The sequence below is a fragment of the Microcebus murinus genome, chromosome 27 (genome assembly GCF_040939455.1).
Source record: "Microcebus murinus isolate Inina chromosome 27, M.murinus_Inina_mat1.0, whole genome shotgun sequence".
Lineage (NCBI taxonomy): Eukaryota > Metazoa > Chordata > Mammalia > Primates > Cheirogaleidae > Microcebus > Microcebus murinus.
Genome location: NC_134130.1, coordinates 3,990,331 through 4,015,650, shown reverse-complemented (window position 1 = coordinate 4,015,650; position 25,320 = coordinate 3,990,331). Strand labels below are relative to the sequence as shown.

Here is a 25,320-nt window from a genome sequence, read left to right as displayed (position 1 = left end):
AGTGCTAGGATTACAGGCGTGAGCCACCCCGCCCGGCCAAATGTCTATTGTTTTTAATTAAAAAACAAACAAGGCCAGGCGCTGTCGCGGTGGCTCACGCCTGTAATCCTAGGACTCTGTGAGGTCGAGGCGGGTGGATTGCTCAAGGTCAGGAGTTCGAAACCAGCCTGAACCACAGCGAGACCCTATCTCTACTATAAATAGAAATAAATTAATTGACCAACTAAAAATATATATACAAAAAATTAGCCGGGCATGGTGGCGCATGCCTGTAGTCCCAGCTACTCGGGAGGCTGAGGCAGCAGGATCGCTTGAGCCCAGGAGTCTGAGGTTGCTGTGAGCCAGGCTGACGCCACGGCACTCACTCTAGCCTGGGCAACAAAGCGAGACTCTGCTGTCTCAAAAAAACAAAACAAAACCTAAAACGAATTGGCCGGCAAGGGTAGTCAAACTGGCAGATGTGGTAAGTTCTCCAGCTCCGTCCCAGCTCCACTTTCTTCTCTGGCTCCGCCCTCTGCAGGCTCCGCCCCATGTATCCTCTCCCCGCCCCTAACAGCACCCGCCCGGCGTCCCGGAAGTAGGCGTCGCCGAAAGCGTGCTCTTCGCATGCGCAAGGCACGCCGGGAGTTGTAGTTCCGCTATCGGACGGAAGCCGAGACGGACGCGCGGCGAGATGTGGCCCGGAATATTGGCAGAGGGGGCCCGGGTGGCGGCGGGCAGGTGCCCCGCGCTGGGGCCTCGCCTTGCCGCTCTCTTCCCCACGCAGCGGCCGCCGCAGCGGACACCTGAGAGCGGCCTGGCCCTGCCGCGGAGCCTGCACGCGACGGCGGCCCGCGCTCTCCCGCTCATTCCCATCGTGGTGGAGCAGACGGTACAGCGGCCCGGCGGGCGCTCGGGGCTCGGGGCAGGGGGGACGGGCTGTTCTCCGATCCCTCACCTCCCTCTTCCCCCCAGGGCCGCGGCGAGCGCGCCTATGACATCTACTCGCGGCTGCTGCGGGAGCGCATCGTGTGTGTCATGGGCCCGGTGAGCGCCCCGCGCCGGGACCCTCCTCTGCGCCTGCCCAGACCCCACGCACCTCCTTCCCGGACGCCCCGACCTCTGTCCCTTGGCTTTTCCCCAGGCTCCGCTCTGATCCCAAACCCTCCCCTCCTCCTCTAACTTCCCTCCTGGCCCTGAGTCCCTTGACCCCCTTCCTCGAGCCCTCTGTCCTCCCCTCCGGATCTCTGCCTCTCCCTGAACGCCTAGCATCCCCCGACCTTTCTGATCCTTTCCCTTCCGGTGTCGGGATTCCCCTCTTCCTGTGCTCTAACCCAAGGGTCCAAACCATACCCCCACCAGCCCCCTTCTGGTTCCTGAATCCTTTCGGACCCCTTTTACTTGGGCTCTGAACCCCCTTCCTGGTTCTTTGACCCATCCCCAGCCTCCCCTCTCCCCAGCCCCCTTCCTTAAATCTCTCTCCCCGCCCTCAATCTGGGGACACGTGCCACCCTCCCTAACTGCAGATCGATGACAGCGTCGCCAGCCTTGTTATCGCGCAGCTGCTGTTCCTGCAGTCGGAGAGCAACAAGAAGCCCATCCACATGTACATCAACAGCCCTGGTGAGCAGGGCCTTTCCTGGGTGCCAGGGTCACTCCTTGGGACACACAGGAGACTCAGGGGACCAAATTCCGCAGTCAGGGATGTTCGCTTTCAGAGGAAAGGTTGCATAGCTTCAGAATCCCAAGTGTCTTGAAACCACCAAAAGGTGTTTGCTTTTTGCTTAAAAAAAAGCTGTTTGCTTTTAAGCTTAAGTGAGGCCCAGCACGGTGGCTCACGCCTGTAATCCTGGCACTCTGGGAGGCCGAGGCAGGCAGATTGCTCGAGGTCAGGAGTTCGAAACCAGCCTGAGCAAGAGTGAGACCCCCGTCTCTACTATAAATAGAAAGAAATTAATTGGCCAACTAATATATATAGAAAAAATTAGCCGGGCATGGTGGCGCATGCCTGTAGTCCCAGCTACTCGGGAGGCTGAGGCAGGAGGATTGCTTGAGCCCAGGAGTTTGAGGTTGCTGTGAGCTAGGCTGACACCACAGCACTCACTGTAGCCTGAGCAACAAAGTGAGACTCGGTCTCAAAAAAAAAGCTTAAGCGACACTGTTCAGAATATGGCCTCTTTTGATCCCCCACCTAGTATTTTGCCAACTTGACCTGGCTGACTTTTAAAAAAGAGAATAGCCAACTTTTAAAAATGTTTTTTTATTTGAAATTCTTTTGCTGGAGGTAGTGTCTCGCTCTGTCACCCAGGCTGGAGTATGATGGCACAATCAATAGCTCACTGCAGCCTCCAACTCCTGGACTCAAGCAAAACTCCCGCCTCAGCCTCCCGAGTAGCTGGGACTACAGGTACATGCCACTGCACCCAGCTAATTTTTCTTTTCTTTTTTTGAGACAGAGTCTTACTCTTTGCCCGGGGTAGAGTGCCTTGGTGTCAGCCTAAGTCATAGCAACCTCGAACTCCTGGGCTCAAGCAATCCTCCTGCCTCAGCCTCCCGAGTAGCTGGGACTACAGGCATGCGCCACCATGCCCGGCTAATTTTTTCTATATATTTTTAGTTGGCCAATTAATTTCTTTCTATTTATAGTAGAGACAGGGGTCTCACTCTTGCTCAGGCTGGTTTTGAACTCCTGACCTTGAGCAATCCTCCCACCTGGGCCTCCCAGAGTGCTAGGATTACAGGCGTGAGCCACTGCACCTGGCTTACAGAATAGCCAATTGTGATTGAGCACTTTACTAAGCCAGGCATTTTTCAAAGCACTATATATGTATTTAACTCATTTTGTCCTCATAGCAACCCCACGTAGGGGTGGTATCTAGTTATCTCCAATTTGCTTGGAAGAAGGATGGCTATGGCTCAGAGAGACTGAGTCACTTGCCCAAGGTCACTCAGATGGTAACTTACCCAGGCAGAGTTCATACCCAAGCAGGCTGGCTCCAGAGCCTTCACTCTTAGCCAACACTCTTATTCTGGTTTCTAGTTTCTCTTGGAAGTCTGGTAGGTCTGGTCCTGGTGGACCCATATGCTTGTGTGACAACAGTCAGCTAACTCTGGCACAAGCGCTGTTCTTTTTACCCCCACTTGGTTCCCTGTTTCTGTCACTTCCCTAGCCCCAGAGGCATTTGCCTCTGTGACCTTTGCTTTAAAGGGCTGCCTCTACACAGCCCCTCACTCACACCCCTGCCCACAGGTGGCGTGGTGACTGCAGGCCTGGCCATCTACGACACGATGCAGTATATCCTGAACCCCATCTGCACGTGGTGCGTGGGCCAGGCCGCCAGCATGGGCTCCCTGCTCCTGGCCGCGGGCAGCCCGGGCATGCGCCACTCGCTGCCCAACTCCCGCATCATGATCCACCAGCCGTCTGGGGGCGCCCGGGTGAGTGCCAGGCCATGAGCTGCCATCGGGACGCAGGACAGGGTCTGGGCACAAAGACTGGCTGGGTGGAAATCAGGTGTGGGTGTCAGTGTTACTCAGTTATGGTGAGGCCAACCGATCGGGGGGACAACTGCCACCGAAAAGATAGTTTGTTACTCAGATCCCAAGAGGAAGGGGGTGCCCCAAGCCATGGCACACTGCTAGGCAGGGCCACCGGGGTCAGTCGGGGAGCAGAGGGAGCGAGGGGAAAACACGGGCAAGGAACAGGCAAGGTGGGGTGAGTAGACTCAGGATTAGCTGGTTTGAATCACTCTGGGGTATAGAGACTGCCCTCAGTTGTCTGGTACCCAGCCCTGGGGTGATTAGGGCAGGGGGAGGGCAGTGGCCCAGCATGTCAGAGCCCAATTAGGGAGGCGGTGGGGGCTGTGGGGGCTGGATTGGCTGTCAGCATTTGAAAGGCACAAAGGTGAGTTGTTTCCTGTGTCCAAGGATTAGCTAGCCCTGGGAGGGGCAGTTCCTCCCCAGTCTGCAAGGCCCAGATGCAGAAAATAAGAAAATATCCTTAGTACAGTCAGGAAGCCTTCCTGGTGGCAGCAAGAATGACGCAGGACATGGAGGGACTCGCAGATCCCCGTCCCACCCGCCTGAAAACTGGAAGCCGGAAGCCCAGGGAGGGCTCCCGAGTGCTCGCCTCGAGCCTCCTCGTGAAGGGCCGACACTGACTCTGGCCTTGGCCTCTCGCCGCACTCGGGGCGTCCCGTAGGGCCAAGCCACAGACATCGCCATCCAGGCGGAGGAGATCCTGAAGCTCAAGAAGCAACTCTACAACATCTACGCCAAGCACACCAGGCAGAGCCTGCAGGTGATCGGTGAGTGCCCTGCCCCGGGCAGGCCCCCGGCCGCCCGCCTTTATTTTATTCAGGGTGGATTTTCATCATGTTTAGTGATGATGTTTAATAATAACATCAACAGTTATTAGGGAGGCTGGGCGTGGTGGCTCACACCTGTAATCCCAGCACTCTGGAAGGCTAAGGCAGGAGGATCATCTGAGCTCAGGAATTCGAGACCAGCCAGAGCAAGAGCAAGACCCCGTCTCTAGAAAAATAGAAAAATTAGCCAGGCATGGTGGCGTGCACCTGTAGTCCCAGCTACTCTGGAGGCTGAAGCAGGAGGATCGCTTGAGCCCAGGAGTTTGAGGTTGCAGTGAGCTGTGATGATAACATGGCACTCTATCCAGGATAACAGAGTGAGATCCTTTCTCAAAAAAAAAAAAAGTTATTAGGGTGGCTCACGCCTGTAATCTTAGCACTCTGGGAGGCCGAGGCGGGCGGATTGCTCGAGGTCAGGAGTTCGAAACCAGCCTGAGCAAGAGCGAGACCCCGTCTCTACTATAAATAAAAAGAAATTAATTGGCCAACTAATATATATAGAAAAAATTAGCCGGGCATGGTGGCGCATGCCTATAGTCCCAGCTACTCGGGAGGCTGAGGCAGGAGGATCGCTCAAGCCCAGGAGATTGAAGTTGCTGTGAGCTAGGCTGATGTCACAGCACTCACTCTAGCCTGGGCGACAAAGTGAGACTCTGCCTCAAAAAAAAAAAAAAAAAGTTATCAGGGAAAGGCAAATTAAAACCACAGTGAGATACCATTTCCATCTTCTACAAGGATACAAAAAACTGACAATATGAAATGCTGAGGAGGGTTTGGAGCAACTGGAACGCTTAGCTACTACAGGTGGGCGTGGAAATGGGATGCCCGCTTTGGAAAGCTGTTTGGCGTTATCGGCTGAGGCTAAACATGCAGAAAGGCTCCCCTCGGTTCCCCTGCTCAGTGTGACCGCGGCATTTGTGTCCATGAGAGGTGTACAGGGACTCGACGGCAATCCAGTTTGTAGGAGCCCCAAACTGGCCTGGTGCCAGTGGCATGGGTGCATTAACAGTGGTTTAAATGACAAAAGCAGGCAGCGCTAGTCTGTGCTGCTAGGGTGGGGTTACTTTGGGGTATGGGGGAGGTGGTGAGCATTAGTGACCGATGGCCCAAGAAGGGTTTGGGGGACACCAGCAATGTTTTGTTTCTTGGTCCGGGTGCTGGTCCTATGGGTATGTTCAGTCTGAGAGTCCATCTCACCGTACGTTTATGAATCGTGCCCTTTCCTGGATGTATTGTCATACATCAATAAAAAGTTAAAGAATTGAAATAGGTATTTTACTGATGGGGAAACCAAGGCTCAGAGTGAGGAAGACCGAGGTCACAGGGAAGAATCAGCGGAATCAGGACATGGCTTAATCACTTTGGGCTGCCTAACAAAATGCCATAGACTGGGTGGTTTGAACAGCAGAGATTTTGTTTTTCACAGTGCTAGAGGCTGGAAGTCCAAGATCAAGGTGCTAGCCTATTCACTTCCTAGTGAGGGCTCCCATCGTGGCTTGCAGGCAGCCACCTTCTCTCTGTCCTCACATGGGGAGAGAGGAAACTCTGGAGTCTCTTCTTAGAAGGGCACTAATCCTGTCATGGGGGGCCCACCCTCGTGACCTCACCTAACCCTAATTACCTTCCCAAAGGCCTTATCTCTAAATACCTTCCCATTGGGGTTTGGGGGGCTTCAACACAGCAATTGGGGGGGCAGAAACATTCAGGCCAGACCTGGCCCCAGGTCTTTGCTCTTACCCTCACATGTACCATGTCCCGCTTCCCCCACCAGAGTCGGCCATGGAGAGGGACCGCTACATGAGCCCCATGGAGGCCCAGGAGTTCGGCATTTTGGACAAGGTCCTGGTCCACCCTCCCCAGGACGGTGAGGACGAGCCCGAGCTGGTGCAGAAGGAGCCCGTGGTGGTGGCGACGGTGGCGGAGCCTGTCCCAGCAAGCTCCTGAGAGCTGAGCCTCATCTCCAGAGTCACGGTGAGGGGCCGGGTGCAGCCAGACCCCTACGTGAGCCCTGCTGACCCCTCGCTGCTGAGCCTGGAGAGGCCCCTTGAGGAACTTTGGATCCGAGGGATCCCCCTGTGGACGGGGCAGCCTGGCTGAGACACTGTGATTTTAAATTAAACCTCTTGTGTTCTTTGCTCCGCGTCTGAGGCACCTTCCGTCTTGCTCCTCGAAAGTGTGCACACATGCGTACTTCACCTGGTGCGCACTTTGCCCTCCTGCTTCCGCTCTGAGCGAGACTGGGACCCTCCCTTCCTTTATCAGACTCTCCTGGGCACGTACTACAGTCAAGGCACGGTTCTGAAGGCCACAGAATACTGTGAAGAAAACACAAAAAGCTGTTCCCAGAGAGCTTCCATGCTGTGGGGATAGACACTTTAAAAAAAAAAAAAAAAAGAGTCCCGGCACAGTGGTTCACGCCTGTGATCCCAGCACCATGGGAGGCCAAGGTGGCCTTCCTGCGGTTCCTCTGCATGCTAGGCATAGACCTGCCAGAGGGCTTTTGCACTGGCTGTGCCCTCTGCCTGGACTGCCCTTTCTCCAGATACTAACAAGGCTCCGTCTCTCACCTCCTATGTATCTTTGGGCAAATGTCACCACCTCAGTGAGGCTTTCTCTGACCACACTATGTAAAACTGTAACTCTCTCACACAAACCTGCATACCACCTTTTTTCTTTAGAAGAAGAGTCTCACTCTGTTGCCCAGGCTGGAGTGCAGTGGCATGATCATAGCTCACTGCAGCCTTGAACTCCTGGGCTGAAGCAGTCTTCCCACTTCAGCCTCCCAAGTAGCTGGGGCTACAAGCATGTGCCAGCACACCTGGCTAATTAAACAAATTTTTTTATAGAGCTGGGGTCTTGATATGTTGCCCAGGCTGGTCTCATACTGGCCCTCAAGTGATCCTCAGCCTCCCAAAGTGCTAGGAGGAGTCTAGCTAGGTCTTAAAGGCAGGCCTGATGTAAGATGTATGTGACAGAGCAGTTTCCAAAACCTCCAAGCTGTTGGCCCAAAGCAGCTAGAAAGATAGACAGCCTTCACCAGAGATGTGGCTGGAGGGAGAATTATGGTCAATTTTTTGTTTTTTAAAATTCAGAGCATTGGAGAGGGGCTACATTCATCAGTTGCAGTTGTTTGAACTTTTCATTATGGACCATTTAAAATATATACATTTGCCGGGCGTGGTGGCTCATGCCTGTAATTCTAGCACTCTGGGAGGCTGAAGACAGAGGATTGCTTGAAGTCAGGAGTTTAAGACCACCCTGAACAAAAGCGAGACCCCATCACTACTATAAATAGAAAGTAGCCAAACTAAAAATCGAGAAAATTAGCTGGGCATCATGGCGCATGCCTGTAGTCCAGCTACCTGAGAGGCTGAGGCAGGAGGATGGCTTGAGCCCAGGAGTTTGAGGTTGCTGTGAGCTAGGCTGACGACATGGCACTCTAGCTTGGGCAACAAACAGAGTGAGACACTGTCTCAAAAAACAAAATTAAATAAAATATATACATTATTTAGGCCAGGCATAGTGGCTCAGGCCTATAATCCTAGCACTCTGGGGGGCTGAGGTGGGAGAATGGCTTGAGTTTGAGGCTAGCCTGGGCAACAGCAAGACCCCGTCTCTACAAAAACATAAAAATTTGTTTTTTTGTTTTTGTTTTTTTTTTTTGAGACAGAGTCTCACTTTGTTGCCCAGGCTAGAGTGAGTGCCGTGGCATCAGCCTGGCTCACAGCAACCTCAATCTCCTGGGCTCAGCGATCCTCCTGCCTCAGCCTCCCGAGTAGCTGGGACTACAGGCATGCGCCACCATGCCCGGCTAATTTTTTGTATATATATATTTTTTTTTTTTTTTTTTTTTTTTTTTTTTTGAGACAGAGTCTCGCTTTGTTGCCCAGGCTAGAGTGAGTGCCGTGGCGTCAGCCTAGCTCACAGCAACCTCAAACTCCTGGGCTCAAGTGATCCTTCTGCCTCAGCCTCCCGGGTAGCTGGGACTACAGGCATGTGCCACCATGCCCGGCTAATTTTATATATATATATCAGTTGGCCAATTAATTTCTTTCTATTTATAGTAGAGACGGGGTCTCGCTCTTGCTCAGGCTGGTTTTGAACTCCTGACCTTGAGCAATCCGCCCGCCTCGGCCTCCCAAGAGCTAGGATTACAGGCGTGAGCCACAGCGCCCGGCCAATTTTTTGTATATATATTTTTAGTTGGTCAATTAATTTCTTTCTATTTTTGGTAGAGATGGGGTCTCGCTCAGGCTGGTTTCGAACTCCTGACCTTGAGCGATCCGCCCGCCTCAGCCTCCCAAAGTGCTAGGATTACAGGCGTGAGCCACCGCGCCCGGCCAAAAATTTGTTTTTGTGTGGTGGAGTGTGGTGGAGCGTGCCTGTAGTCTCAGCTACTGGGGAGGGTGAGGCAGGAGGATCGCTTCAGCCCAGGAGTTTGAGGCTGCAGTGACCTATGATTGTGCCACTGCACTCCAGCCTGGGTGACAGAGTGAGACCTTGCTTCTTAAAAAAGTATATATATATACACGCACGCACATTATTTGAGAGCAAGTCTCAGATATCGTTTCACCTGTATTTCAGCATGCATAGATGAGAAATCTTTAAAGAGAACCATAATGCCGTTTTCAAAACTAAAAACATAATAATACTTACTGGAAGGGGTAAATGAATGATGCCAATGCCTCGCTGTGATCTTTGACCACGATCCCTAACTGTACACATGTGGCCCCACACCATAATCGTGCCCTTGACGTGAGTCCCCTGACCCCTGTAACCTTGACCTCTTCATCTCAGCCTGACTGTACTCTGCCCTTAACTTCTACCCCTAACCGACTGTATGACCTTAGCCTTGGCCCAAATCCTTCTCTGACCCCTGACCTCGGGCCCCAGCCAGATCTTGCCCTGGTCCCTGTGCCAAGCACCGGCTAGGTTGGGCCTTTATGACTCTCGGATAATAAAAGAGGCGGAGCTCGGGTTGGCAACAGACGGACTTGTGGCACAGCCAATGGTCTAAGCCACTGCATTGTTTATGCCCAATAGCACGTGAGAGAAGGCGGGTTCTGGGGGAGCCAATAGCTTAAGAGGGTGAGCCGAGCAGCAACCAGTAGCCTTGAGCGAGAGGCGGGACTTTGAGAAAAGCCAATCGCTGGAGGGAACTGGCGCAGTCACAGCCAATGGCTCTGGGGGGGCGTTGCCCTTACCCCGACAGCTTCCAAGACCCGGCTCCAGGGCTATGGCCGGGAGTGGGCGGCTGGCGCTGAGGACGCTGCCTGGGCTGGGGTGGGTGCGGGGCTCGGGCCCGGCCGTGCTGAGCCGACTGCGGGACGCGGCCGTGGTGCGGCCTGGCTTCCTGAGCGCGGCCGAGGAGGAGACGCTGAGACGGGAGCTGGAGCCCGAGCTGCGCCGCCGCCGCTACGAATACGACCACTGGGACGCGGTGAGGCCGGCGGCGGCGTGGGGGGCGGGGCCAGGGCGTCAGGGGCGGGGCCAGGCTTTCAGAAGTCGCGGTGGGCGGGGCCTTGGCGAAAGGGGTGGGGCCTGAGTGCTGGGGGCGGGGCTGGAACCGGCCCGTGGGAGGAGCGCGACCTGGGCGAAGGGGACTTTGGGAGCAGGGCTGTAACTGGTGGCAGGATCTAAAACCGAGAGGTGGAAACGGGTTGGAGCGAGATGAGGGGGGACAGACTGGAGACTTGGTGGGATCCAGTTGTATGCAGACGCTGAGAATTGAGTCTGGGGGCAGGGCCAGCATTGGGGACAAGGAATTGGAGCCTGTATGAATTGGAGACCTAGATAGGGTGGTGGCTGCGAGTTGAGGGCGGGGTCGAGTCAGGCTGGGAGAACCAGCCCCGTGCCCTGTGCTCTGCCCCTCTTTGCCTCAGTTTCCCTGTCCCCCCCTCCCCGCTGTGAGCTCCCAGGCTTGACCCGAGCCCTCTGTGCAGGCCATCCACGGCTTCCGGGAGACAGAGAAGTCGCGCTGGTCAGAGGCCAGCCGGGCCATCCTGCAGCGCGTGCAGGCGGCTGCCTTTGGCTCTGGCCAGACCCTGCTCTCCCCGGTGCACGTGCTGGACCTGGAGCCGCAGGGCTACATCAAGCCCCACGTGGACAGCATCAAGGTGGGCAGAAGCCAGTGCCTCGGAGTGCCCAGCTGGGGGGGTGGGCAGGGCAGGCCGGAGCCTGACGCACCACCACACCCCTTCTTCCAGTTCTGTGGGGCCACCATCGCCGGCCTGTCCCTCCTGTCTTCCAGCGTCATGCGGCTGGTGCACACCCAGGAGCCAGGAGAGTGGGTGGAACTCCTGCTGGAGCCAGGCTCCCTCTACATCCTTAGGTATCACCGGGAGCCTCGACCCCTCCAGGAATGTGCCAGATGCCCCCCTGCAGCCTTGAGAGCCTCCCTCAATCCAGCCCCCCCAGCAGATTTTCCAGGGTGTCTCCAGAGGCGGCAGGCGGGCCGGAGAAAGGGTCTCCTCCTCCTGCCCAGTGACAGCCTGCGTTTTCTCCCACAGGGGCTCAGCCCGTTACGACTTCTCCCACGAGATCCTTCGGGATGAAGAGTCCTTTTTTGGGGAGCGTCGGATTCCCCGAGGCCGACGCATCTCCGTCATCTGCCGCTCCCTCCCAGAGGGGATGGGGCCCGGGGAGCCCGCACAGCCGCCCCCCGCCTGCTGACACCCCGCCGTCCCCCAGCTTCCCGCAGAGACTGGATTTGTGAATAAAGGTGGAGAACGGACAACCCAGCCACCCTCGTGCTGTTTGCCGGGGCTGGGATATGCCGGGGAAGCCCAGGGTGGCGCCCGCCCTTGGGCACCCCAGGGGCAGTGGAGGCTGAACACACAGTCACAAGGCCAGGGGGGTGGTGTCTTTTATTGTGCTCACTGCTGGCCGCTCTGGGGTACCTGCCTTCCTGGTCTTCTCTGCACCTGGGCCCCCAATAAATAAGTCAGCCGAGCTCCTCCGGCACAGGGCTCCAGGGCACCAGGCTGGCGCCTTCAGCCGCCACAGCCACAGGCAGCTGCGGAGAGCTGGGGCAGCCGCTGCCAGCGGTGGCGGTCGTCGAGGAAGGCCACGTCGGTGTAGCGGGTAGGCCGGCAGCAGGGCCCTCCGTGGGCTCGGCCCTGGCCCCGCAGCCGGGCCAGCACCAGGCCATGCTGGGTGCGGGCACCACGGGGGCAGCTGCCGGCGCAGTAGCGGAAGATGACCTTCTCCTCCGAGGTGTAGCCCAGGCCCAGCTCCGCCACCGGCAGGGTCAGGCTCCACAGCTGGCATGGGCTGGCTGGCGCTCGGCGAAGGCGGGCAGGGGAGCAGCGGGCGCCTGGGGGAGAGAGGGGCGCTGACACCGGGCAGGGTCTGGGCAGGAGGGAGTTGAGAAGTCACAGGGTCCCCCGAGGGTCCTTACCCAGCCGGGTCCCTCCAGCATCCGCTGCTTGCTCAGGCAGGGACTCTCCTTTGGCCATCAGAGTCCCCCAGTGACTGGGGCCCAGGCCCAGCTGCAGTGACAGCAGCAGTAGAGTGCAGAGCAGGGCCATCCCTGAGGCCATTGTGACGGCAGGTCTTGAGGGGTCTGTGCCTTGAATTTATAGCCCCTCCTGGGCTGGGGAGCTAACCTCTTCCCTGCCGGCCTCCGCGCCAGAAGGCCCCATGTCCCCCACCAGTTCTGCTACCGCGTCCTCTGGTCCAGGCATGGGTTCCTCCTGCCCCGCTTCCCGCCCTCCTAAGAGGTAAGGGCCCACACCCCCAGCCCACCCCACCCCGACATTCCACAGACCCATTTCCGACGCCCCTGATACCCCCTGATTTATGAGTCTTGTGCCTGCAGCGGGGGCTGAGCCCAGGGCAGGCAACCAGTGTCCCCACCCCACCTGCCGCCTGGAGGGGGAGGCAGGGGGCTTCACGGGTCTTCTGTGGGGCCCCTCCCCACTAAGGCAGGGTGCCCAGAGGTCAGGAGCCCCCATGTCCCGTGTCTTGTGCCAGGTGCAGCAGATGTGTGTGCTGGGCAGGTCGGCTTGGCAAGTGGGTGAGCCCATCATGGCTCCTGGCTAGAGGATTAAGGCATCATGGCCCTGTCTCCGGGCCTGGCCGAGCCAGCATCAAAACAGGAAAAGGGAGAGGCTGGGAGACAGCCAAGGGCTGGGACAAGGGGGCAGGGACTCCTGTCTCTGGAAGGCCAAGCTGGGAACCCCAAGACTAGCCCTACCCTGGGATCCAAGAGTGTCGAGCCCAAGGGGAGGTAGAGGCCCTCTGGGTCACGGTCGTGTCTAGCAGTGACAGAAGCTGCAGCAGGTCACAAGGAGGTGCATACTCTGGTGGCTTCCACGCCCAGCCCCATGTTATCCTGGGGAGGTGATCCTGTCCCCTCACCAGGATAAGGGGGCAGTTCTGAAGGCCTCCGCCATGGCGCTCTGCTGTCAGATGGATGGGCACTTGGTGTATAGTGGTGCTGGGAGTTCCTGCGCCAATGGAAACAGTGCGTGTGTCTGAAGAGGGGCTCCACCCCACGCACAAGAGAGTGGGGTGGAACTCGGAGACTGCACCCCATCGGATTGGCAAAAACCAGAGAACCTGTGTGCACACAGCTGTGGTGACCCAGGCAGTCCCCAACACGTGGCGGGGGTGTAAATTCGTAGCAGCTGCTCCTGGGATTGTAAATCACACCCCTCTGCACCCCGGGAAACCTGCTTCTGGATTCATCCCACTCAGGTGGGTGAGGCAGCCGGCACAGGGACACTCGCCTTGTCTGGGCTAGGTGCACTGGAGGTGCCCTGAACTCTAGCCATGGGGCATTGCTGCAGTGATGACGTTGTGGCTGAAGTCCCTTGTCTGAAGTCACCCAGAATTCAGCAACAGACCTAGGATTTGAACCCAGGTCCCCTCCTGAGTGCAAGGCCCCTGCCCCTAATCACTGCCTGGCTTCCCGGTGGAGAGGCCTTAGACTGAGGTCCACATGACAGGGGCAGCAGGGGAGAAAGTGCCAGGGCAAGGGGCCAGCGCTGCTTTCCTGCCTGGCCTGGCGGGAGGATGCGGAGCGGGGGCTGCACTGACAGGGACATTCCTAGGAATTAGCCTGATATCTCAGGCATCCCCACTCGGCAGCCAAGGGCCCACAGAACTGGGTGGGGAAGTTTTCCACCTGCAGTTTCCAACCACAGCCAAGACAGAAGCCCGACGTCCTGCCCCCAACCGGGTCACTCAGAAGAGGGGTTCCAAAGTTGTGGCTGCACCCAAGTTCCATTTCCAGCCACAGGAAATTGAATAAGCCCTCCCCACACAGAGCGCCTGGCACTGCGTAACCAAGCTCGGACAGAGGCAAGGGGAGCCCCAGAAACATCGCTGGGGAGCTGAGACAGGGCCCAGAAACCAGGAGGGTTAGGCTTTGGTGGCCACTTAGGGACAGAGTCCCCGAGCTGAGAACCACACACAGAATGGGCGAGGGACGGCACCCCCGGTGGCTGGCAGAAGCGAAGGCAGAACCATCTGGAAGGACCTGCCTGCAAAGTAGGCCACGCAGGATGCTCGCAGATAAAGAGCCCCCAGCTGGTAGTGAGCACCTGTCCCAAATTACACAGCACAAGAAAATAACAGGAGGCCCATGAACTTCAATTCTAGATGCATCTGATAGACTATAAGGATGTTTAAAATTAAAACATGAGCCAGGGGCGGGTATATACATACATAATGACTGAGATGTGCACCATCTGGGGGATGGTCATGCTGGAAACTCAGACTTGTGTGTGTGTGGGGGGGAAAGGGCATTTATTGAAACCTTAAAATCTGTACCCCCATAATATGCCAAAATAAAAAAAAAAAAACAACCATGAGCCAGGTGCAGTGGCTCCTGCCTATAGTCCCAGCTACTCAGGAGGCTGAGGCAGGAGGATCGCTTGAGCCCAGGAGTTTGAGGTTGCTGTGAGTTAGCCTGATGCCATGGCACTCTAGCCCGGGTAACAGAGCCAGACCCTGTCTCTAAAATAATAATAATAATTTAAAAAGTAAACTATCCAAAGAGAGCAGTGACCTGCAAAGGAAGCAAAGACCACTTTGAGCAATTGAAAATGGAGTCACTGACAAACTAAATGTCTAAAGAGCTGCACAGTGGACAATCAGGCTGAAGAGAGGCCCCGTGAAGGGGAAGGCAGAGCTGAAGTCACCCCGCGGGGAGCACACGGGCTCAGTCAGTGCGACAGGTCCAGTGAGGAGGAGGAGGGGGAGGAGGGGTATGAGAGGGTCTAACGCATCTGAAGGTTCCAAAAGGGGCTGGAGGAGGACACCTCTTAGGCTTTTCAGAATTGGTAACACTGGGGCGCCGGGACTCGGGGAGGGACACGAAAGGGCGGCGGACCCGGGCAGTGAGCACACACAGGCGAGAAGTGGCGGAGGAAGAGCCTGTTTATCGGGCGGCCTCACTCCTTGAGTGAGAAGTGCATCTTGTCGTTGATCATCTTGCGCTCCGGGTTGAGGCGCTTGAGGATCTGGGCCAGCACGTTCACTGTCTGCTCGCTGCTCAGCCCCGTCTTCTTGGTCTGGAACTTCTTCAGCAGGTCCTTGGTGGTCATGGGCTTCCGCGTCAGGTAGCGGCGCACAGCGTCCTCGGTCACCTGCACGTCGCTGCTGAGCAGACGGCAGGGAGGTGGCGTCAACAAGGTTCTCCCCGGCTGACCCGCCCGCCCCAGCGTCCCTGTCCCCCCCAACCCACCTGCTGTTGGGCGTCGTCTTGCCCGAGGGCGGCTGAGGGGTCGACTTGCCCGACAGGCTCTGGGGCCCAGGTTCCAGCCGCAGCCGCTTGGCCACCGGGGTCTCACTCGCACGCTTCCCTGTCGGAGCAGGGTCCCACTGAATCTTGGGAATGGGGAGGCCGGGCCCTTGGACAGGATGCCAGGCTGGGCGTGCCAGGATCCGGGCACAAGAAGCTCAAGGAGGGACAGGCCTCCGTCCCCACCTCCCTGTCCCCTCCCTGGCCAGAGCTCTCGGGACAGCGGGGGACACACCAGGCACCCACCTTGCTCTAGCTTGTTGGCGGCAGCTCGCAGGGTGGAGGAGGTGCTGCCGCCCTCCGCGCTGGGCGTGCCCGGGCGGCTGTTGCCCCTCGAGCTGCCTCCCGAGGGCTTCCGCTCCCTCTTGGGGGGCGTCTTCTTCTTCTGCAGAGGTCAAGGTGGGGTGGGGATGTCAGTCCAGAAACGGACGCCGGGCTGCCCCTGCCCCCGCCCCGGCCCCGGCTGGGCCTCACCGCCATGAAGAGGGCCGAGGAGGCCTCGCTGTCGATGTCACTCTCCTCCGAGCTGTCGGACTCCTCGCTGCTGTCTGCAGGGGCACAGGCCGGGGCTCAGGACCAGAGCGGCCCTGACCCTGCACCCACCCTTGCCGCCGCTGCAGGTGAGGGAGCCCAGCCTGAGCCTCGAATGCCAAGGCCACTCCAGCCCCACCTTTCCGGCGCTTCTTCTCCTGCGGGGTGGGCGCCTTCTTCTCCTCCTCCTCCTCCTTGTCCTCCTCGGGTGGCTTCTCCTCCTCGCTCTCCTCGCTGCTGTCGCTCTGCTCATCGACACCTGGTGGGGGGAGAGGGCAGGGTGTGGGCGGGGCGCAGCCGCCCCCAGCCCGGCCAATTCCCCAGCCCGGCCGGCCGTGGCCTACCCTTGGGCCCGTCCTCCTGCTGCGGCACCTTGGGCTTGCCGGCCTCGGGCTCGTCTTGGGAGCTGCTGTGAGACAGGCGGCGCGTGAGCATGAGCGTGAGCGCGGGCACCACGGCCACCGGGAGTGGCTCAGCGCCGGGCCGCGCCCCCTCCCAGCTGCTCACCTGGAGCCATCCGACATGTAGTCCACCTCCTGGCCCTCGAAGTCCCCGTCGTCACTGTCCTCGAACGCCTCGTCATCCGAGCCCTTCTTCTTCTTCCTCTTCTTGCCCGCCTTGGTGGGTGGCGCCTTCTTCTTGGCCTTGGGCGCTCTGCTGCCTGGGGGGCGCGGGGGGAGGAAGGGGCGGCTCAGGGCACACAGGAATTGTGGTTCTCATATTTTGTGGTGCTTTGACATCCCAGGGCCTGGCTGGCTGGGGACACAGCCCCTAGGTCCAGCCAGTGCTCCTGGAAGGGCAGGCCCAGGGTGGCCTCTCCTAGGCAAACGCCCCAGGCCAGAGCCCACAGCCCAAGGCTTTCTTCTACTGCTCGCACACCAGGCGATCACCCCTGCCCTGAATCGCCCCTGGCCAGGCGCCAGCCAGCCAGCCAGCGACAGCCCCTGCAACCAGGGGCGCCCCGGAACCGTTCAGACTGGACAACCCTACACAGTACCCTCCGAGGGTTCCCACTACAGGCCACAGCCCTGGTGGCCTGGTCGCCTGCCCTGCCTCCCTGGGTGGCCTCCAGAGTCTCTCGTTTCCAGGGCCACTGTGAGCGACACCTTCCTTCCAGCAGCATTAACCCACCTGTCACCTCCAAGAACTAAGGCCCAGGCACCCTGGGACCGCCCAGCCTCACCCTCCTCGCCACTGGCGTCACTGTCATCAGACGACATCTCCAGGTCGTCCTCCAGGTCGTGGATGCGCAGCTCGCTGGGCTTCTTGCGACCGCGCTTCTCCTTGTCCTCCTCCTCCTCGTCCTGGCCCTGGTCCTTGAGCCGCCGCTGCTGCATGATGCTGAAGTGGTTCAGCACCTTGTTCCTCCTGGTGGGGACAGCGGGGCTGACGACAGGCCACCAGCCCTGCGCCTGCACCAGGCAGGCCCAGGGACACCACAGAGCGACCGCAAAGGTGCCCTGACCCCACCCTCCCGGGGACTCAGCAGGTGGCAGGGACACCTCAGATCACACAGGGAGGACACCGGTTGACTCCCTCCCTGCCTGAGTCCCACCAGAAGGAGGGTCACGCGGTGTTGGTGTCTCGCACCTCCCTCCGACTCACACAATCTGCCCCAATACGTTCACATTGGTCTTCTGTCATCGTAGTTTATGGATAACTTTTTCTTTCTTTCTTTTTTGTTTTTTTTTGAGAGTCTCACTCTGTCACCCCTAGTAGAATGCAGTGGCATCAGCCTACTCACTGCAGCCTCCAACTCCTGGGCTCAAGCAATCCTCCTGCTTCAGCCTCCCAAGTAGCTGGGACTACAGGCACCACCACCACGCCCAGCTCATCTTTCTATTTTTAGTAGAGATGAGGTCTCGCTCTTGCTCAGGCCGGTCTTGAACTCCTGAGCTCAAGAGATCCTTCTGCCTCGGCCTCACAGAGTGCTGGGATTGCAGGTGTGAGCCACCGCGCCCGGCCTGGGTTAACTTTTTCTTTAATGAGAAGGCAGACTGATGTCTCCATGGCAACAGTGGAACACAGTAACATCATCCCACTGCCCATGGATGTTTTAAAGAGTGACACTGCATTTAATGAACTTACAAAGCAGACTCGAAAGAAAATACAGCAAATGAAACAACCAAAAACACTTCTGGAAGCCAAGAGCAGAGGCTGGGTGCAGTAGCTCATACTTATAGTCCCAGCATTTTAGGAGGCCCAGGTGGAACAACTACTTGAGGCCGGGAGTTCGAGACCAGCCTGAGCAAGAGGGAGACCCCATCTCTACTGAAAATAGAAAAAGTTACCTGGGCGTGCTATGGCCTTTAGTCCCAGCTATTCAGGAGGCTGAGGTGGGAGGAGCAGGGCTGCAGTGGGCTATGACTGCACCACTCCACTCCAGCCTGAGGGAAATTCTGACCGGCGTGAGCAGACAGAGCAGCAGGGACACGTGGACCCGCAGGCCTGGCGCTGCACCGATCCGGGCTGGGGAGGGCAGGCCCTGCCTGCCTTTTACTGGGGTTGCTTTTGGGGTGAGTCAACCTATAACTCACTCAAAAATGTAAAAACTAAACAAAATGATTAAGCAAAGCGGGGGGCAGGGGGGAGGTGTTTCTTAACCTTTTGGAAGCCACAAACTCTGTGAGCATCTGCAAACCCTGGACATGCACAAATGCGGTTTTGCAGACTTGCTCAGAGCGCCCTCCCTGCCATGCGTGGGTGCCCAGGGTGGTGGGGGCCCTGAGGGGGTCTCATCCTCAGCCTGGCGTTTGAGGCCTGGTGCAGCCTCATCTGCCTCCCACAGTCACCTTGCTCTGGCCTCCTGCACGATGTCTGTGCAGCCACCTGCCGATCATTCTACCCACCCTGCCTCGAGACCCCAACTGACGCCACTGCTGAGGAGGCCCCTCCCAGGACCCCCCCAACCCCCGTAGAGGAGCCGGCCCCAGGCTTGGGGAAACTGAGGGGGCAGCCGGACCCACCCTGCTCTCCTGATCCCTGCTCGGGCTCCAACACTGGCCCTCAGTGCCCTGCACACCCCCATCTCGGCCCTACGGGTCCCAAGTCTGTCCCCCCCACTGCCCTGAGAGCTCGTGAGGGGGGCGTAGGGTCTGCCCCAGCCACCACTGAGTCCCCAGCTCCCAGCACAGGGCCTGGCACGCTCCCTTTCCCGCACCCTGGCCGCCCCCAGCCCACTCACCTCTCCCACTCCTCCTCGGCCTCCTCGGCGGTGAGCGTGCGGTGCCGGGCCAGCGGCGTGAAGTTGTACCAGTTGTGCACGGGGAAGGCCTCGAAGGCCCCATCGGGGCACTGGGTGAAGATGTAGTAGGACGTGTTCTCTGTCACGCCTCCCTTCTTTATGCCCTTGAACCTGCAGGGAGCTACAGTCAGGGGACCAGCCCCGGCCCTGCCTCCTCGAAAAGCCAGGACTACGTGAGGCCCTGGAGAGGCTCTCCGACTGCCTGAGCCTCAGCTTCTGCATCTGGGGAGCAGGGCTGGCGCTGCAGCCCTGGGGAGCGGGTCCAGAGCGGGGCGTGTTATGCGCATCATCATTTCCGTGAGGACTGGGCTGGATCAGCCGTGCCGAGCCCAGCCCTGGGGGCTGACCCATCTAGATTTGCCTCTGATTCCACCATCGCTCACAGGCTGCAGCTGGGACCCGGGTTCAGGACCGAGATGGGACAGGGAGTCACAGCTGGACCTGAAGTGGGCACTCGACTAGAGCCACATGTCCTGGAGGCTAAGCGACTGCCCAGCCCTCGGAGGCCCCTGACACATCCTCCTCTGCCCCCTGTGTCCAATCAACTTGCTCTGCGTACCCCTCCCTGCCTACAGCCTTCCAGGGATCCTCTGGGACCAGGGTCCGGCCCGTCCTGGCACCCACTGCCCTGCGGCAGCCAGCCTACCGTCTGTCACCATCACACACTGTACGGCCCGCCCTTCATCAACCCAACCTTCACCCCTCCTGCTGGGGTCGCCCTCTCTGAGAGGCGTCATCCCAAATATCATAAACCGCCCCCAGGGCCGGCCACCTGGGCTTCCTGCGCTGTGGCACTCAGAGCTGCCACAGAGCCAGGCACGAGCACCAACCCGGTTCATCTGCAAAAATAAAACCTCGCAAGGGCAGAAGTGCTGGCGCCCCCATCCTACAGGTGGGAAACTGAGATTCAGAGAGGGCATCCCACAAAGTGTGCAGCAGGAAACGACGGAGATGTGGGCTGGTCCTCAGGTGGGCACCCACCCCTCCCCGCCACGTACTTCCTGCCCGATTTGCCATTGACGCGGAGCAGCCAGGGCTGGTCCTCGGGCCGGAACTCCTTGAGCACGACGCCGTACTTCTTCCTGCGGGCCTCCTCCCGGAGCTTGCGGTTGAACTCGCTGCCTGCGCCTGACTCGGGCATCTCCTCCTCTTGGTAAATTTTCTTGTTGCTCAAGTCCCGTTCCAGCCGGGCCTGCAGGGGAAACAAGAAGCGAAATCTCTCAGGGTCCTGCCTCTGCTCGGGCTGTGTCACCCGCCAGGAAGACCCTCCGCTCTCCCCACACTGAGCTCGGGGAGCGCAAAGCCAACTTCTGGTTTGGCAAGAGGGGAGGGGAGTGCTTAGTGGATCTGGGGAAAAGGAACTTGGGTGAAGCCTTGTGCTTTGTTTCTTTTTGCAACTTTTTGAAAGTTTGAAATTATTTCCAAATTAAAAGTTAAAAAAAATAGAAACAAGATCGCTGGAGTGGTACAACACAAACCAAAAAAATAAAAACTGCCTCCCTGGAACTCTCCATTTGACTCTGCACTGCCCCGTGAATTTAGATGCCATTAAAGGATGAGTTTTTTCCAAATTTCAATCTTTTGGCAAGGCCGGGAGTGGCGGTGAACATCTGTAGTCCCAGCTACTAGGGAGGTTGAGGCAGGAGGATTGCCTGAGCCCGGAGTTTGAGGTTGCTGTAAATTAGAGGCTGATGCCACGGCACTCTAGCCCTGGCAACAGAGCGAAACTGTCTTACAAAAGGAAAAAAAAAGGTCAATCTTTGGACAGTTTAGCAGTCTATGCGGCATTTTATTTTTTTATTTTTTTGGGACATAATCTCACTTATGCTGCATTTTAAAATGCACAGACTGCTTACCCTAAGGATTCTTCTAGAGATAGCAGAGGTTGAAACCACAGACACACAAAATGTTTTGCTGTGCAGCCAGGTCCGTAACAGGCCACGGACAGTAGCAGTTGGCAGCCTAGGGGTTGGGGATGGCAGTATGACAGAGTTGCTTGCTGTAGCTAAAGATTGGGAGTGGAGCTAAATGCACAGCAATAGGTCTGGTTAAATACACTGGGGTTCCTCCATACAACGGACACCATGCAGCCAGAAACAAAAGCAAAGAAAGAAAAGAGACAACTGTATAGAACAGTTGCCAAGACATGTTAACTGAACAAGGCAAGAAGACCCACATTACTTCCAACTGTCATGAGACTTCAGACCACTGGGGACAAAGAGAAGATCCTATTGGCTCCCAGGGAGGAGGGAAAACAGGTTTTGTATAAAACAGAAGTTGGCATGGGCTGGTCGCCTGTTTTTTTTTTCTTTTTAGACAGAGTCTCACTTTGTTGCCCAGGCTAGAGTGAGTGCCATGGCGTCAGCCTAGCTCACAGGAACCCCAATCTCCTGGGCTCAAGCGATCCTACTGCCTCAGCCTCCCAAGTGGCTGGGACTACAGGCATGTGCCACCATGCCCGGTTGGTGCATATATATGCATATTTTTTAGTTGGTCAATTAATTTCTATTTTTGGTAGAGACGGGGTCTCGCTCAGGCTGGTTTCAAACTCCTGACCTTGATAGATCCGCCTGCCTTGGCCTCCCAGAGTGCTAGGATTATAGGGATGAGCCACCACGCCCAGCCCTGGCCGCCTGTTTTTTTAAATAAAGTTTTATTGGCACACAGTCATGCCCATTCACTTACTACTGTCTATAGCTGCTTTCATTCTACAATGGCAGAGCAGATCACTAGGACAGAGACTGGCCAAAAAAGCTACATGTGATTATTAACTGGCCCTTTAAGAAAAAGTCTGCCGACTCCTAATACAACAAACAGATCAAGAATGAGAATGGCAAAGATTCCTCAACAGCTACACCAGGAAGCAAAAGGACAATGGAGCCCTGCTTTCAAAATTCCAAGGAAAATGAATACCAGTCCAGAATTTTATAGCCAGCCATGCTATCAACCATGAGGTGAGAATAAAGGTAGTTTTAGGGACACAAGCACTCACAGCGTACCTCCCATACCTCCTTTTCAGGGAGCTACTCCAGGGTGTGTTTCATTAAAACAAGGAGGGAAACGGGAAAGACAACAATGTAGGAGCCAAGAAATGGGAAATCAGGGAGACAGAGGGAGAAAACCAAGGAAAAAGGTAAGAGAAGACGCCACGCCATGCCACGCCACGCCACCCAGATCAGGGCAGGGGGAGAGCAGCCAGTGCAGACGGGGCAGGTCAGTAGGCTCTGGCAGGGCAGGAAAACTGGGAGGGAAAACTCCAAGGGAAGGAACTGAGACTTAGATTTAATATATACTTAGATTTAATATATAATAGATACTTAATGGACTTAGACATAGATTTACACAACTAGGGGAAGCTTTTGGACTGAGCTGGTGAAGAAAACTAAATGAACCGAGCTGGGTGCACTTGTTTGAGGCCAGCCTGGGCAACACAGCAAGACCCTATCTCAGGAAAAAAGAAACAAAACTGAACTAAACAAATGTTAAAATTACAGCACATTCAAAAACTCCAGGAAAAACTGAACATTGATCTAAAACCACTATAGAACTCAACTGTGAGGATGTAGTAGTATGGACTGAATGTGAAAATCTGTTTGTTTGTTTTTAAATAATTAATTTAGTTTTCATTTCATTTATTTATTTATTTATGAATGGGCAGAGTCTCACCCTGTCGCCCAGACTGGAGTGTAGTGGCCGCATCATCGCTCACTGCAGCCTCGAACTGCTGGGCTCAAGTGATCCTCCTGCCTCACCCTCCCGAGTCGCTGGGATTACAGGTGTGCACCACCATGCCCAGCTGAAAGTGTGTTTGTATATGAACACGTAGCTGGAAATCCCAGAAGGCAGGGCCCCCACAAGCTTTCAAATGGACGGTGACCTTCCTCCCTGGGAAGAGAGTGTCCTGAGCAAACACTCACTTGTCCAACACCCGCACAGAAATGTTATCACCTCTCTCAAGCACAGTTTCATTGGCTCCCAGGGATGAGGCGATATTTTAAAGTAATCCAAAGACAGAACTGAGCTCGCAGACAAGAAGCACACCAGGAGTTGCCCACCGTGGGACGGTCTGAAGCTGCCAACTGTAGACCTCAGACAGACTCCTCTGCTGAGCTGGTCCAGCCTCCGTGGCTTCGAATGCCACCAAACACCCAGATCTTCCATCTCCATCTCCCAAGCACTTACTTACCACCCGCTATTGCTGTCCAACTAGCAGCTTAAACACAAGATGTCCAGAACTGAATTCTCAAAGACTCCACCCAAACTCTGCTTTCTCTGAGCTTCTCTGTCTCAGTAAATGGAATCAGCTGTGATTCACTCTCCCTCACCCCTCAGTATCCAATCACCCATCAGACCCTGTTGGTTCCACTTCCAAAACACCCTAGAGTCGGGCCACCCCTCAGACCCTCTACTGGCTGCAATGCCCACCCAGGACTCGTCTGGACCAAGGCAGCTGCCTCCATCCTGACCTCCCATCTTCTGTCCTCAAGCCCAGTTTGTCTCCCTTTGGTGGCCAGATCACTTCCCAGCTGAAAACCCTTTAATGGCTTCCAAAGTCCTTTCTAGTAATAATTTGTTTTTATTTTTTTGGAGACCGGGTCTTGCTATGTTGCCTGCTCAGGCTAGGGCTGAACTCATTCTTCTCATCTCAGCCTCCCAAATAGCCAGGACAACAGGCGCACACCACCCTGCCAGGATCCAAAGTCCTTTCTAGAGCCTCTGACAGCAGGCATTCTAGGGCTAGCTGTAGGATGTGGCCCTCAGCTCAGCCCGCTCCCTTGTCCAGATAAATCTAGGCCAAAAATGCCCATCAGCGGGCACAACTTCTAGATGATCCCCTTTAAGGAGAAGGCCTCCTGCAGGGACTGCCAAATCTTACAGGGACACCCAGCAGCTCAGCCTGGGCCTCTGTCATTGTTTTATCTCCACTTGGGGAGAATTCAGGAATATGAGCCTTAATTACTATTACATCTAAGCAACTACTATTCACAAGCTGGTGATGTGGATAAAAAAATTTTAAAAAAGCAACTATTACAACCACTAAGTCCAGGGTCATGTTCTCTTACGTCCCCCCACCCCCAAGACCAGGGACTTACCTGATTCCAAGTAGCAAAGTTGACTTTATCAGCTGCATTAAATGCCATTATGTTATACTTTTTGTTTGTGTTCCTGGAGAGAGCAAGAAGAGGCAGTGTTAATTCAATCAAACCCACCCAGGCTCAGCCCTTTGTGCTGGGCAATGCTGGGGACTCCTAAAAGACTCCAAGGACTCCCAGTCTGTCAGGGAAGCTGCACTTGTCCCCTCCTGACCCCATGGAAAGAGCAGAAGGAGGGACAAAGATTTGGGGGAACCTGAGATGTGGGTTTAATTGAGAACTCAGCCCTAAGGAGGGAGGAAGGCAGGGTGTGCTTCCTGAAGGAAGAAAATATTAGAAGTGGGTTTTGTAAGATCAACAAGAATCCGCCCAACACAGTCACAACTGAGGGGGAAAGGGGGGAGAGCAAGCCACCCCTGGAACAGGTGACAGCATGAACAAAGGCCTGGAAAGGACAAAAACCTGACCAGTTGAAAACAGAACGAAGAATATGTCCTGGCATCGAGAGACCATACAGGCCTTGAATGCTGGGCCAAGGGGCTGAATCGTGCAGTGTATGAAATGCACTGATTCATTCATTCAAACAACAGTGACGCCCCCAAAGAGGCCTCAGCTTAACCCCAGCCCTGCCCTCTAAGTCGCTCCCAGTCTGGAGGGAGAACCACAGGCAGGGCCAGAAACGCCTAGAAGCTCGTGAAGGTTTTAATTCCTTTGCGGGGTGGGGAGTGAGCGGTGGGGCCGGGGACTTACTTGGGTACTCGAACGACATACTCAGTGACATTCTGGCTGCCCGGGCCCTGGAAGAAAGGAGGCGGATGATGAGTGCGGGGCTGCGGGGGTCGGCGCCGGGACCCGCGACGCCCACCTCATTTATACTCACTAAGGCCGCCATGGGCAACGGTCAGGGGCTCGGGTCCGGTGCGACCCGGATCCTTTTGTGTCTCCCCGGAGTTCACGTCCTTCAGTCCCCGAGGAAGCCGCCTTCTCGGTGTCGCTTGGGGAGCGAGGACCCCAAGCCCTAGACACCACCGTCCCTGAGAACAGTCACCCGGAAGCAGCGCTCCGCCAGATCCGTCTGGGCCTTCGCCTAACCCGGAAGTGAAACCCCTCAGCGGCTGTGGCCACCCGAATACACTGTCACCTTTGCTTCACCTCCCCCCCCGCCCCTTTAACAGACACAACAAACCCAGCCTGAGTCTGAGGTAGACGAACTGCCTCCTGTCGCAGGCGCGCTCTTATATAGCGCATTAACTTAATCATCTGGGACACGCCTTCGTGAAGTCCTCACATAAGCCCCCGCGGGGCATCCTGGGTAGGGAAGTAAAAGGGAGTCCCTCATCGTGGCTTCCCGGGCGC

At 56.5% G+C, this 25,320-nt stretch overlaps 4 protein-coding genes and 1 long non-coding RNA gene across 8 annotated transcripts; 2 read left to right on the top strand and 3 right to left on the bottom strand.

Moving 5' to 3' along the window:
* The first annotated feature begins 607 nt into the window (after window positions 1-607).
* CLPP (caseinolytic mitochondrial matrix peptidase proteolytic subunit) lies at window positions 608-6,482 on the top strand. Of its 2 annotated transcripts, XM_075998357.1 has the most exons (7): window positions 608-871; window positions 955-1,026; window positions 1,506-1,602; window positions 2,288-2,386; window positions 3,230-3,417; window positions 4,181-4,286; window positions 6,118-6,482. In XM_075998357.1, the coding sequence occupies exons 1-7, from the start codon at window positions 674-676 to the stop codon at window positions 6,288-6,290; spliced, it is 933 nt and encodes a 310-aa protein (XP_075854472.1). In that variant the 5' UTR covers window positions 608-673; the 3' UTR covers window positions 6,291-6,482. The 2 variants fall into 2 exon arrangements, with proteins under 2 accessions (XP_075854472.1, XP_012617129.1); XM_012761675.2 differs by lacking the exon at window positions 2,288-2,386 and having other exon boundaries at window positions 609-871.
* On the bottom strand, window positions 6,264-9,650 carry LOC142864872 (uncharacterized). Its single transcript, XR_012915188.1, has 2 exons — window positions 9,551-9,650; window positions 6,264-6,661 (listed from the first exon to the last, which is right to left on the bottom strand). It is a non-coding gene; the product is annotated as an uncharacterized LOC142864872 (long non-coding RNA).
* ALKBH7 (alkB homolog 7) lies at window positions 9,583-11,086 on the top strand. Its single transcript, XM_012761684.3, has 4 exons — window positions 9,583-9,786; window positions 10,289-10,462; window positions 10,553-10,677; window positions 10,856-11,086. Exons 1-4 carry the CDS (start codon window positions 9,583-9,585, stop codon window positions 11,016-11,018), a joined length of 666 nt encoding a protein of 221 aa, XP_012617138.2. The 3' UTR covers window positions 11,019-11,086.
* A 107-nt stretch (window positions 11,087-11,193) lies between these two features.
* Window positions 11,194-11,887, bottom strand: PSPN (persephin). Its single transcript, XM_012761685.3, has 2 exons — window positions 11,746-11,887; window positions 11,194-11,661 (listed from the first exon to the last, which is right to left on the bottom strand). Exons 1-2 carry the CDS (start codon window positions 11,885-11,887, stop codon window positions 11,339-11,341), a joined length of 465 nt encoding a protein of 154 aa, XP_012617139.2. The 3' UTR covers window positions 11,194-11,338.
* Window positions 11,888-14,714: 2,827 nt separating this feature from the next.
* GTF2F1 (general transcription factor IIF subunit 1) lies at window positions 14,715-25,217 on the bottom strand. 3 transcript variants are annotated; one of them, XM_012761672.3, is made up of 13 exons: window positions 24,845-25,217; window positions 24,715-24,761; window positions 23,965-24,037; window positions 19,870-20,063; window positions 18,812-18,982; window positions 16,811-16,995; window positions 16,135-16,288; window positions 15,972-16,036; window positions 15,767-15,886; window positions 15,571-15,644; window positions 15,343-15,481; window positions 15,040-15,157; window positions 14,715-14,954 (listed from the first exon to the last, which is right to left on the bottom strand). In XM_012761672.3, exons 1-13 carry the CDS (start codon window positions 24,854-24,856, stop codon window positions 14,747-14,749), a joined length of 1,560 nt encoding a protein of 519 aa, XP_012617126.1. In that variant the 5' UTR covers window positions 24,857-25,217; the 3' UTR covers window positions 14,715-14,746. The 3 variants fall into 3 exon arrangements, with proteins under 3 accessions (XP_012617126.1, XP_012617127.1, XP_020139446.1); XM_012761673.3 differs by having other exon boundaries at window positions 14,715-14,951; XM_020283857.2 differs by having other exon boundaries at window positions 15,972-16,033.
* Window positions 25,218-25,320: the final 103 nt, after the last annotated feature.

Excerpts from the sequence above, each read along its gene's own strand:
- CLPP (XM_075998357.1), top strand. The coding sequence starts at position 674 with ATGTGGCCCGGAATATTGGCAGAGGGGGCCCGGGTGGCGGCGGGCAGG. Across the intron at positions 872-954 it reads CCATCGTGGTGGAGCAGACG|GGCCGCGGCGAGCGCGCCTA; the intron begins GTACAGCGGCCC and ends TCTTCCCCCCAG. Across the intron at positions 3,418-4,180 it reads AGCCGTCTGGGGGCGCCCGG|GGCCAAGCCACAGACATCGC; the intron begins GTGAGTGCCAGG and ends GGCGTCCCGTAG.
- ALKBH7 (XM_012761684.3), top strand. The coding sequence starts at position 9,583 with ATGGCCGGGAGTGGGCGGCTGGCGCTGAGGACGCTGCCTGGGCTGGGG. Across the intron at positions 9,787-10,288 it reads AATACGACCACTGGGACGCG|GCCATCCACGGCTTCCGGGA; the intron begins GTGAGGCCGGCG and ends CCCTCTGTGCAG. Across the intron at positions 10,463-10,552 it reads CCCACGTGGACAGCATCAAG|TTCTGTGGGGCCACCATCGC; the intron begins GTGGGCAGAAGC and ends CCCTTCTTCCAG.
- PSPN (XM_012761685.3), bottom strand. The coding sequence starts at position 11,887 with ATGGCCTCAGGGATGGCCCTGCTCTGCACTCTACTGCTGCTGTCACTG. Across the intron at positions 11,662-11,745 it reads TGCTGGAGGGACCCGGCTGG|GCGCCCGCTGCTCCCCTGCC; the intron begins GTAAGGACCCTC and ends TCTCTCCCCCAG.
- GTF2F1 (XM_012761672.3), bottom strand. Across the intron at positions 15,887-15,971 it reads GCAGGAGGACGGGCCCAAGG|GTGTCGATGAGCAGAGCGAC; the intron begins GTAGGCCACGGC and ends TCCCCCCACCAG. Across the intron at positions 15,482-15,570 it reads CCTCGGCCCTCTTCATGGCG|AAGAAGAAGACGCCCCCCAA; the intron begins GTGAGGCCCAGC and ends TGACCTCTGCAG.